This window comes from Leucoraja erinacea, chromosome 13 (assembly GCF_028641065.1).
Source record: "Leucoraja erinacea ecotype New England chromosome 13, Leri_hhj_1, whole genome shotgun sequence".
NCBI lineage: Eukaryota > Metazoa > Chordata > Chondrichthyes > Rajiformes > Rajidae > Leucoraja > Leucoraja erinaceus.
The window spans coordinates 36,307,115-36,323,838 of NC_073389.1; the positions used below are offsets into that span (position 1 = coordinate 36,307,115).

A 16,724-nucleotide genomic window follows, 5' to 3' on the forward strand; every position below is an offset into this window, starting at 1 on the left:
CATTTTTTTCTATAACTTTATGCTCATCATCCACATCTTCCTCTACATTCTCTAAAAATTCAAACTTTCAGTCAACAGAGCAGATTTTAGTGCACATCTGAAATGTCTACGGCACTGTTCTCTGCAGTCTGCGTGATCTGCTCGTGGTATTCCGATGTAGAATTTACATCAGAATTTACTGAATTTAATAAATACACTATTCAACAAATAATCTAATGTGTATAGAAAATCAATGTCTGCTAGAGGTTCTTTAAAGACAATTTACAGACCAAGAATAATTTTTAAATGTGACATTGCCCAATCCTGATCTTTTAGTATAGTTGAGGAACGTTGAGAAATAGTGGAATCACACATGTTAATATGGAACTGGTATTAACAAACATATTGGTCATTCACAACAATCTGATGCCTTCTTCATTTTTCCCCCAAACTAGTATTTTCACTTAAAAAAACCCAATGGAATTCAATTTTTAAAACTGTTGTGGTTAATCTTTAACTCACCCTTTGTATTGTATTGCTCATGCAGGTCGTTAGATTAATGGTCCAATAAGATTCTTATTACACCAACGTAACATCACATTATTTCTGTGATTTTATTCAATGTGCCATTAGGCTATATTGTCGACAGTGAATCAGGGTTGATCTGGTAAGAGGGACACAGGAGAAACTGCAGATGCTGGAATTTGAGCAAAGCAAAAAGTGCTGGAGGAACTCAGCAGATCTGGCTGCATTTAGGGAGGGAATAGACAGGCAAGGTTTTGGGTCGGAACCCTTCTCGGACAAAAAGTTCTTTGATTTATCAATTTGTTGGGATCGGAACTGTACATTAAAAAACAAGAAAAAACAGTAGTGTATTATGCATTAGAGTAGATCAAGTGTATAGCATTTATATGAAAAGCGTGATGGGCCAGTTGAGAATAGACCTCAAAGATGTATCTGCGCTTGATCACTAAATAGTTACTGCCTTTAATATGGAAAATCAATTTGCATTATATGGGGCATATGCAAATCAACAATCGCCTTTGCCACGTGCTTTCACTCTTGCACCACTCCTAAATTATAAAGGCCATCTTTGCCCTCTAAATGCATTTTGCTGCCTATTCACATGTGAAATTGCATAAGCAATATATAATTGATATGAATTGGTTTCCAGACAAATTAACATAGAAACTTCAATTCAACCAGAAAAAAGAATGGAAGTTAATATCAATTAAATTTTCAGTTACCGAATAATTATAACTATAAGATAAAAGGAAACTAAAGTATTTATGTCAATTCTATGTCATCACATACCCTAAGAGAAGGCAGATTTTTCTTGTAACGCAACAACGTAGGTGGCGCGACCAACGTTGCAGCGGCCTCTGCAGTCCGTCTGTCTATTTTTAATTTTTTGTCCCATAGAATGTATAGTTTTGTTGTGGTTTTTATATTGTTTTTAGCTGAGCATATGTGGGGGGTGGGCGGAACTTTTAAATCTCTTCCCTGTACGGGTGACCCGACCTTTTCCCTGTCGGGTCTCCGTTGTCATTGGGGCGTAGCACCTTGGAGCGGCCTCCAACCAGAACGACCTGGGGGCTCCAGTCGCGGAGCCTGCGGACTTACCATCGTGGGGCTGGCCGGCTTCGGAGCGAGAGCTACAGTGGCGCGGCTGTGACCCGACACCGGAGCTCGGAGGCTCCAGCCGCAGGTCAGGTGGACAGTGACATCGGGAGCTCGCGGTTCCCCGGTGGGAGACCGCTTTTCGGAGCTCCCGCAACGGCAACTTATCCCGCCCTAGTTACGGGGTTGAAAATGACCTGGAGCGGGGCTTTGCATCGCCAAGTACGGCTTTAACAGCCGCGGGACTTGCCATCGCCCGCTGGGGGCTCCAACATGAGATCCGGAACGGGGCCTTACATCGCCCGGCGCGGGACTAGCCATCGCCCGCCGGGGGCTCCAACAGTAAAAGCCGGAGCGAGGCCTTACATCACCCGGCGCGGCCTTAACGACCGCGGGACTTGCCATCGCCCGCTGGGGGCTTTAACATCGGGAGAAGAAATGGAACACAGGGGAAAGACAAGACTTTGCCTTCCATCACAGTGAGGAGATTCACTATGGTGGATGTTTGTGTAAACTATGTTGGCTGTGTGTCTTGGTTCTTTTCTTGTTGTATGACTGCAGAAACCAAATTTTCGTTTGAACTTCTTTTGAGGTTCAAATGACAATAAAAATTGTATTGTATTGTATATCTGTAGACATCACACTCCCACGATTAAAATTAAACATATATACAGTATTGAAAACAGGAATGCTTGATATTTTAGTGCAAAAATTTGCATTTTTATAAAGGTGTGTTTTACAAGTTCCATTCAAAAATACATTGTGCTTAGTAAAAATTAACCAATTTCATGCCAATATTCAGTGACAACATTATGATTTAAATTTTACAACATAGTTGTACATACAGATGGGAATCACACCATAAAGGTTCAATATACAAACATATAAATGTTATATAAACAATTTACAAATGTTTTATATCTTGCACCAATTATTTAAAGGGAATAACTGCAACGGCTTAAACAAACAAGAATGCGACTATGTGACATATATGCACATCGCCATACAGAATTCCAAATACAGGACTTTTGAGTTCACTGATAACTGAATTCTTGAAAACATTTGCAGTTTTTCTTTAAAAAAAATCTGCCTAAAATATAATTTAAGTAGTGACTATAGGCATTAAACACTTTAGAGAATTACATATACACCTTAATGCAACTTTTGTTTTCATATTCTTTGTACATCTGGATATTATCTAAACGAAAAAATATTAAATAGCAATTTATGATTATTTGATTTTCCCTATTAATATCATACTCCTGGTAGCAATTTCTAACCCTATACATGTGTACTATTAACGTCTAAGAGATAATACACTTGTGTACACCCATACAAATCTGGTAAGAAGTACTTGGATCTGCATGCATGGAACACATTCTTTCAGAGACAGAAATGTACATATACACTAATTATACTTGCTGGTTTATATTCTGCTGAATTATTTAAACCCTGGGTTAATGCTGCACCAATTACTATTGTATAAAAGCCGTTTTAAAAATGTAGCATAAAAATCTCTGCATATTGGTTGTTTTGTGCAAAAACTTTTTTTTAAGTTTTAGCTTTGAAAACTGACCTTTCCATATAACATTTAATATGAAAAAGTGAACAGATGTAAAAAAAATTGTAATGTGACAGCAACAATAATTTTTTTTAAACTTAATATTCTGCAGAGTATAAAAGCGATCTATTTCAAAGGAAATGTCAATTGTATATTTTAACTGTTTGAGATCTTGGTTGCGTAACTCATCTGGTTAATACTGAAAAGGACCTGTAAAAAACTGTATACAGCAACACCTATTCAGGCGCTGGATTTTTCTAAGTTCTATTTAGAAAAGACCAACATTGAAGAATTCATAGTGTCTAGAACATTAAAATAAGCATATTTTAAAATGTGAATTAGTACAAACATTTGTTCACAAGGAACAGGAACCTTTCACCAATGGAATGGCAGAAGCCACTCAATGCTTGAATTACAATGTCTGTACTGTAAATCCTACCTTTTAATACATAAAATATATTCTTAAATTTTAACTTGGTCTGTGCACAGAAGAAATAGTGAAAGTTAAGCTCAATGAAAACCTGGACTATTTTTCCAACTCATGTAGAAATCAAGTAAAAATCCTTACAGAGCAGAAAAGAACATAAATATATGTAGCAATATTGATAAGCCACATATTATTTGATGGCAAACACAAAACAATCACAAATCAATCTTTCCTAGAAAAGATATTGATTCTGAAGTTGTGGAAATCTTTCAAATAAAAATAAGGCAAGATACCGTTGAAAGAAATCACGCACTGTTGTGCAAATTTAACTGTAAACCAACAAGGCACTATTTTCAAGGAACAGTACATGTGTGAAACGATTAGTTAAACATGTTTCTTGAAGAAAATATCTGGGCAAATTGTGATGCTGCAAATTTTGTGTTTTGCTGTACTGAAGCTTTGGAACACAAATATAAATATTTTAAACCTGAACTACTTAAAAGTAGCTGAAAATATATATATTTAAAAAAAATCTTTATTCTGAGATAAGTTCCAATTGCAAGATAAGGATCAAAATTAAATTCAAAATTAAGTTTCATTCGCAATTAATTTCCTTTGATTAATATGGCATATCACTATTAGTAATTTCTTAAAAAAAGGATGGTAATGCAATTGGTTCTGACAATGTTTACTTTTGACAGGAATCCATATTTGTTCATTTGTTTAAAGTTTGGTAATTATTTAGGCTTATTGATGAATTATCACTTCTTACCAATGGACGAGTTCAGGAATTATATTATGCTTTTTGATCATCTTGTTATTCATCATGACTAAACAATGAAATCTATGATCTCAAGTGTGCATATGCATGATCCCAAGTTGTAAACATTGGTTTTAGTTCAACAGGTATCTCAACTGTATTAAAGCTTTTGTTTTTGTGCTACTTCTATTAATACAAATGCTTGATCTTTCAGCTGCATAGACATTTTACATAAGGGCAATGTGCCCTTAAAAAAAAATGTTTGCAAGCTAACTGACCTCGTGGACCAGTGGAAATTTGACATGTTTCCAGCATTTTATGAATTCAGGAAATAAAAGAAGCAATGGGAATATATAGTGAAGTCTGTAGAAGGGTCTCGATCTGAAACGTCACCCATTCCTTATCTCCAGAGATGCTGCCTGTCCCGCTGAGTTATTCCAGCATTTTGAGTCTACCTATGTATACAGTGAGTTGGGTAATTTGAAACAAAATTGGTTTGGTCACAGAAGACACGACAGTGGTAGATTTTTTTTTGGCTAGTGTTCTGTGACCAGTGGTGTGCCGCAAAGATAAGTGTAGGACGTCTGTTGTTTGTACAACATGAATTATTTGGATGAAAATGTGTGATCTGATAAATAGGTCTGCAGATGACATGGGAAGTTGTTGGAGTTGTGGATAGCAAGAAAGGTTATCAAAGAATACAAAAGGGTGTTGATCAGTTGGAAATTTGGGCAGAGAAATGGTAGAAGAAGTTTAATGGACAAGAGGTGATGCACTTTGGGAAGTGAATTGATGGGGAAAACTATACTGGAAATAGCAGGACCCAAAGGAGCATTGATGTACAGAAATGGATCTTAGAGTGCATGTTTATATCTCCCTATAAGTGCTTGCCTTGATCAATCAGAGAATTGAGTATTCAAGTTGACAAGTCACATTGCAGCTGTATAAAGATTTGGAGTACTATATGCAGTGCAGGTCATCACACTATTGTAAGGACATGGAGGCTTTGGACACGGTGCAGAAGAGGTTCACCAGGATCTTGCCTAGATTGGAGACTTGACTACAAGGAAACGTAATATATTATGGAAATTAGGTTTAAGGTGAGAGAGGGAAAGTTTAAAAGTTTAGAATTTCCAGGCAATTCTATTTTATCTACACAGAGTGGTAGGTGCCTGGAATGCATTGCCAGCAGAGATGGTGGAAACAGATATGATAGCAACTTATATGAGGCATGAAGACAGACACATGAGCAGACAGTGAATAGAAAGATCTGTACCATTAGGAAACAGATGGGATTCGTTTAAACTGGCAGCATTATCATCGCACTGTGGGCCAAGAAGCTTGTTCCTGTGCAGTTTTTTTATACATATACCTTGGACTGTGTTTATATTCACATTTAAAGGCAAGCAGAATATTTTAAACTGAAAAAATGTGAAATGTAAATTGTTAAATTCTGCCTAAGATCAGAATATGATCTTGTGAAAATTACAGAAGAGAACTTTGATAATTTCCTCCTGAACTGCTATTTTTGGATGACTGTGGTTATATGGTTATATGGACTGGTGCTATTTCTCTTTTTGAAAAACTGATGCCAATGTGAAATATTGTGCAAGACCAACATTTTATTTTCAGGAAACACTGAAAATATTTAGCTCATCAAGCAGGATCTTAAAAAGAAAAAGAATATTAACACTTGCCATGACCCATTATCAGAACTGATCCATTGCTTATATCAACCATTTTTTGCTTTAATTTCAAATTTCCAGCATGCATTTTGCTTTTGGTTGATCCATTTACCCATCGCTTTCTACCAAAACACTTTTTGTCCATAGAATCACTGTACAAGAGTTCAACAATGAAAAACAGCAAGCACTGGATAAAACATGAACCAAAAAAAATGTAGATGTTTAACATGAAAAATAACATGGATATCTTGGATGTTCCCACATAAGAGAACATAATCTCTAGCATGATCAATTTAAAGGACAATTACAAACTATAAAATGTACAATTTTGATACTAAACGTTTCATGCCAGGTACGGCCACAAGCTTTTATCGAGTGTGGATTGAAGCCTGCTGGGCTTGTCATCCATTTCCACCACAGTTCACTCGACATTTTTATACTTTGGTGAAGCATCACATCTCCACCATAAAAGTTACTTATTGGTCAACCAGTAAGAAAGCATAATGATCAGAATCAGCATGATACTGAAAAACTACCAAGCAGTAAGAAACTGTTTGTAGAAATTATATTCCCATGAACTCCACAGAAAACCTCAGATGAAAGAAGCCCATACTGAATAGAGGGAAGATGAGCACTTAACATTTTATCCTTTTGGTAGCACAGTAATAATCAACAAAGCGAAATGTACTACTGGAAACGTTATGTAATTTTGTTCTGGCACATGACCGAATAAAATTATCCAAGACCGTCATCAACAGAACACAGTGACACTCAAGTAACCAAAATATGCAATGATAATGTAATTACATCCACATGAGGAAACAAAATATATATTACTGCACTGTTACATAATCAAGAATCAATTATTTGACGATGGGCAGTGCCAAAGCATGTTTTCGCACTTCCCATCGTCAACTAGACAACAAAATTCAAAGTGGTAAAGATAAATGAGCGTTACAAACTTATGTGGGGAAAGAACAGAAGTCAAAATTTCTTTTAAAAAGTTGCAATCTTTTCACTGTAACATTTTTTTTCCATCCATGACCCCAAATCTAGAGATAGGGATGTGGTGAAATTGATTCCAGCTGGATTCTTGCAATTTAGATAATCATTGCATCTTATGCATGATTTTTAAAATGTTATATACAATATATATGTAGTTCACTGTTAAGCACAAAATGTAAAAATTAAAACCTTCATCCAGAAGAGTTTTATTCACCTGGTTCAAGCCAAATGGATTGAAGCTTTTTAACTGTAATCTAAATGAATGAAAATATCATCTCAGTTGCATAATCTGCAAAATAATAGGCTCAATCATCTGTAACACATCATTGGTTGAAATGGTGTTAGTTTTGCATTTTCAGTTTATGAAACTGCAATTTGGAACAATGTAATTTGAGTTAATTCTATATATCATTTTCATAAAGTACTTTGTATAGATTTTAAATTACATACCAAAAATAAAATCCTTTTATCAAACTTTGACAAGCTGCTAATTGCGCACACCAAATATAATTACTAGTATATTTGCTGAAATGCCACTATCCATATGCTGAAATATAATGCAAGTGATGATTGTTATGAGGAAGAATAAGTACCAAATGCCAGGAAACATCAGCAGCTTGTGAATAAACTGTACATTAGTACATTGTAATATTGTGCTCTTGTGAAAACATGGATCCCAAGATATTCTCCAATAATTTCTCCCCAATAATATACAAATATATTTGCTATAACTACAAATTGTTTAACTGATACCCAATAATTGCAACACCATATGAATTATGAGCATTGTTAGAAATCATTATATACACATCATTTTTACACAGCTGATTAGTAGTTTCTTGAAAAACTTCAATTTAAAATAATTCTGCTCATCACTGGTACATTGGTTGGGAGTATTTTTACTTTATTACAGATTATTCATCTAAAATAATACTATGCACCTTTTTTTTGGAACAAGAACTACAGTGCTGTTTCTTTTAAATCATTGAGATTTGGCATTCTGGGACGTGCTGTTCTAGTTATATGTATAGAATGACCATTCTGACTTGTCTTGGAGATTATCTGGTCAGAGTTAATAGCTCCATCAATACCAGTCCTGCCACTTGGTATCACATGCCAAATTGGCTCCATTTGGCCAGGTAGTTGGAAATTTGGCCTAGTTTTTGCCTGGGAATCTTGTCTTATAGTGCTGTTATGAGTCTGTCCTGTTGCACGGTGGCGACCCTCACTGCGAGTCGATTTGGCTGGCTGACTTGGCAAAGCTTGAAATCGCACGTCTGAGGAAGTAGAGTGACTTAATGAAGTTGGGAGCTGCAAGAACTTTCGCAGAGATTTCAAGGGGTGTTTCTGTTGAAGATTAAAAAAAACACGTTGATGAATAACTAACCCAACATTTTTTCCACCAAGCATAAAATTATGGCCTACAAAGTAGCTGCAATGTGGCATAGTTAAGAGACAACCAAACAGTCCATCACTGAGGCAATAATTACACTCAGTCAGTTCACATGCTGACAGCAGATTTCTGAAACAGGCATTCTACTCCAAGAACTGTCATATGAGGCGAATATCCAATGAACAGAAGAAGATTCAAAAATATTTTCAAAGCCACCTTGAAAAGATGCACCATCCCCACAGATTCCTGATCCAAAGTGGAGAAAAATAATTTGAAATAGTATTGAAAGCCTTGAATCCATTCATTGGGAGTAGACATAATCCCAGTTTAAATGCACAAGAACCACATCTTCTCAAACTACCCATTCACTCTCCCGAAGATAGACACAAAATGCTGGAGTAACTCAACAGGACAGGCAGCATCTCTGGAGAAAATGGACATTCGACATTTTAAGTTGGGACCCTTCCTCAAAGCAGGATTCTGACCAGAAACGCATTCTCCAGCATTTTGCATCTATCTCTGGTATAAACCAGCATCTGCAGCTCCTTTTTATTTCACTCCCCCATCCTGTCAGGTACCTCTTGCTCTAAATGTGGAGTTCTACAATGGCCATTGCAGTCATTTTAGAACCCACAATACAGATACGAAAGCAAGCCAAATACAATGCAAAGTAAAGGTCTAAGAACGGAATAAGTAACATTAGCACAAAACTACTTTTTAGGAAGAGAACAATTATTTGCATTGGAACTTACGGCAAAAGCTAATTCCATTAGGTTCAAATTACCTCACTGAACAATAGTGATTGCACATCAAAATTATTTCACTGGCTGTGAAACAGTCCAAGACTCCTGAGAAAAATACCTGAGACTGATCATCCACCATTTTGTCCATGGACCAATCCTTGCCTCTGTTTTGACAAGACTGTAGAGCTTTCTGTAATGCCTGCCGATCATGGCCATCACTGCTAGGCATCTAAGAACAAAGAGCTTGAATTACCACAGAAACTGTGCACATAATAAGAACATGTTCTTGGCTTTCAACTTTGCTAATGACATGCATTCTTTAAAGTTTAGCTCGATCACAGCCTGGAAACAGAGTGAATAGGATTTTGGTAATGTAGCAAATATGTATGTAGCCGGAAGTCAAGATGGAATGTCAAAATTAGACTGAATGAAAGATTACATAGCTTTGTCCAAAAAATGTTCCTCTATGGTGCCTATCAGAGGAGTTATTTGTAAGATTTATTGTTTTCTATAATCGCATTATCTAAACTGCTAATTTCAAAAATAGACTTAACTCAGTTCTTGCAATACTTTGTTCTTCCAAGGTAATATAGAATTAAATATTTTTGTTATGGATGAGTGATCAGAAAATCTGATCCTTTTCTCAAAAGATCAGAAAAATAGATGATCTTTTCTAAAACTCAAAAGATATTGCTTCAGAACCAAAACTGATTAGATTACAAATAAAGATAGTTACCCTGTTCTAAATTTCTCAGATTACATGATTCATCATTTGGACTCAGGGGATCTTTGGAAGGTAAAAAACAGGATGAGCAAGCTTCAAAACTACAAGCTTTTTGAAAGCGCAAAATAAAGGGGATTAATGATAGCCATTATCAATGGAATTTTGAAGTATTCATTTGCCCACAAATGCAGATTTCAAAAATTGATGAGAGAGGTCAAAAAGTCTCTTCACGGTTTTAAAGTTATGGCAGATTTCAATTTCAAAAAATAATTTGGGTCGCGTAAGCTTAAAACTACAAGCTTTGGAAATTTTTGATAGCCATTATCTGGAATTGTGCATTTGCCCACAAATGCAGATTTCAAAAATTGATGACAGCTCTACGGTGCAATGGCAGCAAATATGGGTCTGTATTCTACTACAAATATTTCAAGAAAATCTATGTTTTTCATTGAATGAACTTCTATACAAGGGACAGATTAGTAGCAACATGTCTGCTATCTTGCGCAAACAAGCATTATTTCTATCTAAACCATTAGGCTACAATAATATGAACATGGTTAAAAGCACAACGTTGTATGTGGTCTAGTTTCAAATTAAATTTTTTGGTATATTTGTGAAGTGGTCAGAAACGAATCGACTTGAAAAATGTCAGATTGTTTTTCTCTAAGAAGCACCATAGCCAAGACGTATATAATTCAGCATTTCCCAATTACATGCAGTTGTGTTTTTGTTACTGCTTCCCAAATTTGAAACTTTGATTCTTGGACATGCTATTAGTTCAATGGCAGCAAAAACATAAAGCTCATTTTCACCGAAAAATTGAAAGTATCCAGTTATTCACAAAAATTAATTTCCTATCTGCATTCCCCGTGTTATTTATGAGAATACAGAGGAATACCCAAGCTTAAATCCATTTCAAATATGTGCATGCTCTAGCTGTTATGCGCTGAGGTATTATAGCTTGTTAGGAATACAGTATTTTAAAATGAATACCATGGGAAGATTGACTACAGGAGGTTGTCTTGAGGAACAGATATTTTTTAAATGGCTCTTTGCACTAAAAAGAGGAAAGAGGGATTTTCTGATACTTGGATTTGCTCCATCGTTGTTTTCTGTCTGTAATATAAGATATAAATATACCAAGTGCACACACATTGTAACACACATATTTCTGTGCTTTGACTGAAGTTCCTATTTTGCCAATAAGCACTAGGTACATACAGAACATTTTTCTTTTAGTGCAATTTATAAAGTAGCAAATTCAAATCACCAATTATAGTTGTGTCTACTTGCACTCATTTAGGGAGATTCAACCTTGAAATAACAAAAGTACCAACTTAGTTACGTAAATTCCTTGAATTCATGAGAACAAACAAAAAAATGTGCTGGTCGTACTTAGCAGGCCAGGCAGCATCTGTGGAGAAAAAAAAGGACAATGTTTTGGGTTGGGTCCTTTTTTCAGACTGATGGATTAGAGAGAAGTTTGCGAAAGGAGAGTCTTCGGTAAATTCAGATAAGGAGCAAATTCAGATGATTAATGACATTTAGAACCAGAAGTGGATAGAAGAGAACAAGGGTGTGATTGGGGGGGGGGGGGGGATAAATAAAATAAAATGTTGGGAGGGTTGGGTAGGAGATGAGCTGATGGGGGAGGGGAAAAGAACTGGGTGACAGGAATATGGGGAGTGGAAAAAAAAGGTGTGCGGGATGGGGGGGGGGGGGGGCGAAGCTGGGTAGATTCCTGGGATGACCAGACTGATTCCTGGGATGTCAGGACTGTCTTATGAAGAAAGACTGGATAGACTTGGTTTATACTCTCTAGAATTTAGAAGATTGAGAGGGGATCTTATAGAAACTTACAAAATTCTTAAGGGGTTGGACAGGCTAGATGCAGGAAGATTGTTCCCGATGTTAGGGAAGTCCAGGACAAGGGGTCACAGCTTAAGGATAAAGGGGAAATCCTTTAAAACCGAGATGAGAAGAACTTTTTTCACGCAGAGAGTGGTGAATCTCTGGAACTCTCTGCCACAGAGGGTAGTTGAGGCCAGTTCATTGGCTATATTTAAGAGGGAGTTAGATGTGGCCCTTGTGGCTAAGGGGATCAGGGGGTATGGAGAGAAGGCAGGTACGGGATACTGAGTTGGATGATCAGCCATGATCATATTGAATGGCGGTGCAGGCTCGAAGGGCCGAATGGCCTACTCCTGCACCTAATTTCTATGTTTCTATGTTAGATGAGAAGTGGGGAGCTGTAAACTTCCCAAGTCAAATATGAGGTGCTGTTCTTCCAGTTTGCAATGTGCCTTGTACTTTGGCTGTGTAGGATGCGATGGATGAGGTTGACATGGGAATGGAAAATAAATTAAAATGGCTAGCAGTGAGCCCTGGTAGATGGAGAGTAAGCGTTCAGCTAAATGGTTGACTAGTCTCCACTTGGTCTTGTTGATGGTGAGGAGGCCATTTCGAGAGCACCAAATGCAATAGACGAGGTTGGAGGAGGTGCAGGTAAACCTCTGTTTTACCTGCAAGGGCTGTCGCAAGCCCTTTCCGCAGAGACCTCTCTTTCAGCAACTATTTTTGCTCATCCCTCCCCACCCATCCCTCACTTCACCACATAACTTCCCCTGCAAGGAGATGCATCACCTGTCCCTATACCTCCCTCCGGTGAACAAAACTGAACGCAATACTCCAAATCTCACCTGTCTGCCAATCATCACTCCACAGCTGAATTCACCTGAATTCATCTGAATCACTTGCCGACTCTTGCCTCACTCCTTCCTCCCATCTCTCTCAGTTTTTCCCCTCTACTCCATCAGTTGGAAGTGTCACAATCCAAAATGTTGCCTGTCCTTTTCCCTTAACTGATGCTGCCTGGACTGCTGAGTTCTCCTAGCACCTCGTTTGTTGCTCTAGATTCCAGCATCTGTAGTCTTACGTTTTCATCAAGGACAACACGGAACTAGAACATAGAACAGTATAGCACATAATGTTTGTGCAGGCCATGATGCCAACCAAACTTATCTGCCAGCACAGAATCCATATGTGTTTTTTAAAATACTGGAGAGATTTTGAGGAACACGATTATTATTCAGTTTTTTACACCAATACACTGTTCTTTACAAAAATCTACTCATCATGTGAAACCTTATAAATAACATTAATAACTTAGACAACTTCAAGACCAAAATATCAAAAACTTTTTCATAACACAAAATCTTCATCATTTTACCACCAATTTGGAGACCAAAAATGTGACATTAAAAACGCTGCCACATTTAGTCATGAATATTTAATTCATAAATATACTTCATATGGCCCCTCATACATATACATTTTGATAATGATCTAGGGAAATATCTTCATCAATACCAGGGGAAAAATACAGTAACATAAAGATAATACAGTACAGTAAAGATCCCATAACGGTCGTTGTGCTTGGTGTCCATTGTCACGACCGTTTATCGGGGTCGGTACATCCGTAAGTTAAATCATGGCGGGTCCAAACCTCTAATGCTTTTCAAAAGCACAACAAGGTATCCTATGGTAGTAGCGAATTTTGGGCGAGTTAATTCTTTTTTCTTATTTTCCAATTTAATATATCGAAAACATCGTGGTGTCAAAAATGCAACGACCGTTTACGATATATTTTCCGACTTTTCAAAACCAATTTTAAAAAATTTTGGACAGAAATTGGTCATCAAAACTAAGAAACTGAGCCAATCTTTAATTTGGCAACACACTGTCTCTTGTTTATCTTTCGTACGGACCAAGTTGCCAACTTAATTCCTTCTTGTCAACTTCGGGAAGCTCTGCAACGACCGTTACGGAGTCATTTTACTTACAAAAAAATTAGCCCAAATCAAACGATCTGATGAATCATCGACCATCGATAGATCAAATCCATAAGATAATGTACCGTTTAGATCACATTGGTGAAAATGCTTGGTTCTCGCTAATAATGTAACGTTCATTTTCTGGGACACCAAACCTTTTAGTGTCCACTACAACGTACGTTTGTATTTATGATGTGTAACGCGCGTTGCGGTGTCCACTCAACGGTATCCATGGATGCAGTATTCTACTACATGATCAGGTGAATGAAGTGGAAATGGTGTTTGCAATTTTATTGTTCCATGTGGTATTCATAAACATAGAAAGAAATATGAAATACATGCACTTACTGTGCCAACCAGGTCACTGGTGGACACCACGTGACAAACGTTATACAAAATGTATTTGTGTATTCTGATGCCATTTTCGGAAACTTGCCATCAATATGTTATATTTTCTTATATTTTTTTATTGATACTATGTTAGGCATGAACCCAATAAAGTGCTTGTCACTTTTTTGAAGGGATTTGAAATTTGACCCCCTTTGTCACATTTTTGTGTACAGTAGTGTACAAAGACACATATTCCTCCATTCCATGCAGATCCAAATGCCTATCCAAAAGTCTCTTAAATGCTACTATCATATCTGCCCCAATGACACCCCCTGCATGGTGTTTCAAGCACTCACCCATCTTCTCGGCAATAAACATGTCCCGCACATCTACTTAAAATTTGCCCCTCTCCCTTCTAGTATATGATATTTCCATCTTGGATAAAAGGATTTGACTGCCTATCCTATCTATTCTTCTCATAATTTTACATACTTCTGGTAGGTTTCCCCGCAATCTCTGACATTTCAAAGAGAACAATCCAAGTCTGTCCAGCCTCTCCCAGTAGCTAATACCTCCACATCCAGGCATCATTCTGGATAATTTGGATGAGAACATACACGGCAAGATTAGCAAGTTTGCAGATGATGCAAAAGTGGGTGGTTGCGCAGATAGTGAAGACGGTTGTGAAAAATTGTAGCCGGATCTTGATCAATTGGCCAGGTGGGCTGAGGAATGGTTGATGGAATTTAATAGAGGGAAATGTGACGTGTTGCATTTTGGGAAATCTAACATGGACAGGACCTACACAGTGATGGTAGGGTTGTAGAGCAGAGGGATCTAGGAGTGCAGGCGCATAGTTCCTTGAAGGTGGAGTCGCAGGTAGATAAGGTGGTCAAAAAGGCATTTGGCACATTGGCCTTCATCAATCAAACTATTGAGTATTGAAGTTGGGAGGTCATGGTGCAGTTGTACAAGACATTGGTGACGCCACATTTATAGTATTGTGGTCATTTATGGCCACCATGTTATAAGAAAGATGTTGTCAAGCTGGAAAGATTTACAAGGACGTTGCCGGGGATAGAGGGTCTGAGCTATAGGGAAAGGTTGAGTAGGCAGGGACTCTATTCCTTGGAGCACAGGAGGATGAGGGGTGATTTTATTGATGAATAAAATCATGAGAGGACTAGAATGGGTAGATGCACAGAGTCTCTTGCCCAGTGTAGGTGAATCGAGGACCAGAGGACATAGGTTTAAGGTGAAGGGGAAAAGACTTATTAGGAATCCAAGAGGTAACATTTTCCACACAAAGTTTGGTGGGTGTTTGGAACAAACTGCCAGAGGAGGTAGTTGAGGCAGGGACTATCCCAACATTTATGAAGCAGTTAGACAGGTACATGGATAGGACAGGTTTAGATGGGTATAGACCAAACGCAGGCAGGTGGGTCCAGTGTAACTGGGACATGTTGGAAGGTGTGGGCAAGTTGGGCCGAGGCTGAAACTTTAATCACAGTATAAAAAGATAAAGGGAAGATGTGGGGCAAGAACTGGAAAGTGAAAGGTGAAACATATTATCACATGTTTGATAATACAAAGCAGGTGAGGAGGGGTTGGCTGGCAGACAAAGTCAGGCGAGGTAGGGCAGTGGCAAGAGGCTGGGATGCAGTAGTGAAGAGAACACAGAACTGCAGATTATGGAATCTAATAAGAAGGGGCTTTGCCTGAAAAATCAACTGTTCATTTCCCTCTACAGACGCAGCTTGACCTGCTGAGTTCCTCCTGCAGTTTGTTTTTTGCTCCAAATTCCCTGAAATTAGCATCACAAGTGGACAGGGTAGTGAAGAAGCCTTTGGTACACTGGTCGCCATCATTAAGGGCGCCGAGTACAGAAACTGCGAGATTAAATTGAAGCTGTACAAGACATTGATGAAGCCACACTTGGAAGTATTGTGTTCAGTTTTGGTCACCCAGCTACAGGAAAGATGCCATTCTGCTGGAAAGAGTAAAGAAAAGATTTACCAGGATCTTACCAGGACTCCAGGAACTGAGTTCTAGTGAGAGGTGGGACATGCTAGGATATTATTCCTCTGACTATAGGAGACTGAGGGATGATCTGAGAGTAGTGTATAATATCATGATGACCAGAAAGAGAGCCTTTTTTTTTTCCAAGAGTAGGAACACAACTAGAGGATATAAGTTTAAGGTGAGAAGAGAAAAATATCATATGAATCAAAAGGGCAATATTTTCCACACATACGTTTCTGGATGAGCTTCCAGAGTAATTTGTTGGGGCAGGTACAATAACACCATTTAAAAGACATCTGGACAGATTCATGGTCAAACAAGGTTTAGAGGGATTTGGGTCAAACATAGGCACTTGGGACTTGCTTATATGGGCATTGTGGTCAACAGGGACATGTTTGGTTGAAAGGCCTTTATCCGTGCTGTAAGACTCTCTATGTCCATCTCACTTTTTTTCTATGTGACTATTTCAGCATCTATACTCTCTTGTGCTCCATAATAGGCAATAAACAGTCTATTCAAAGCACGGAAGAAACACAATGGTGTTTGATCAGAAATGATAATACATCTTCACATATGGATAGGATAAACATACAAAACATATTGTGATTCAAGAATAATTCGACTTAAAGTATGTGCATTAAA

The 16,724-nt window shown here is 37.8% G+C and overlaps 1 protein-coding gene across 5 annotated transcripts in view; it reads right to left on the bottom strand.

The window, feature by feature from the left end:
- Positions 1 to 2,288: 2,288 nt before the first annotated feature.
- The window catches only part of cdkl5 (cyclin-dependent kinase-like 5), a 118,523-nt gene continuing 104,087 nt past the window's right edge, over positions 2,289 to 16,724 (bottom strand). For 4 of the 5 annotated variants that reach the window (XM_055644919.1, XM_055644915.1, XM_055644916.1 and 1 more), the window contains 3 exons: positions 10,891 to 11,013; positions 9,292 to 9,402; positions 2,289 to 8,384 (listed from right to left, as the gene is read on the bottom strand). In XM_055644919.1, the coding sequence (XP_055500894.1) occupies positions 7,998 to 8,384; positions 9,292 to 9,402; positions 10,891 to 11,013 (621 nt within the window). In that variant the 3' untranslated portion in view covers positions 2,289 to 7,997. The remainder of the gene's footprint in view (positions 8,385 to 9,291; positions 9,403 to 10,890; positions 11,014 to 16,724) is intronic. The other variant, XM_055644918.1, reaches the window with a different exon arrangement.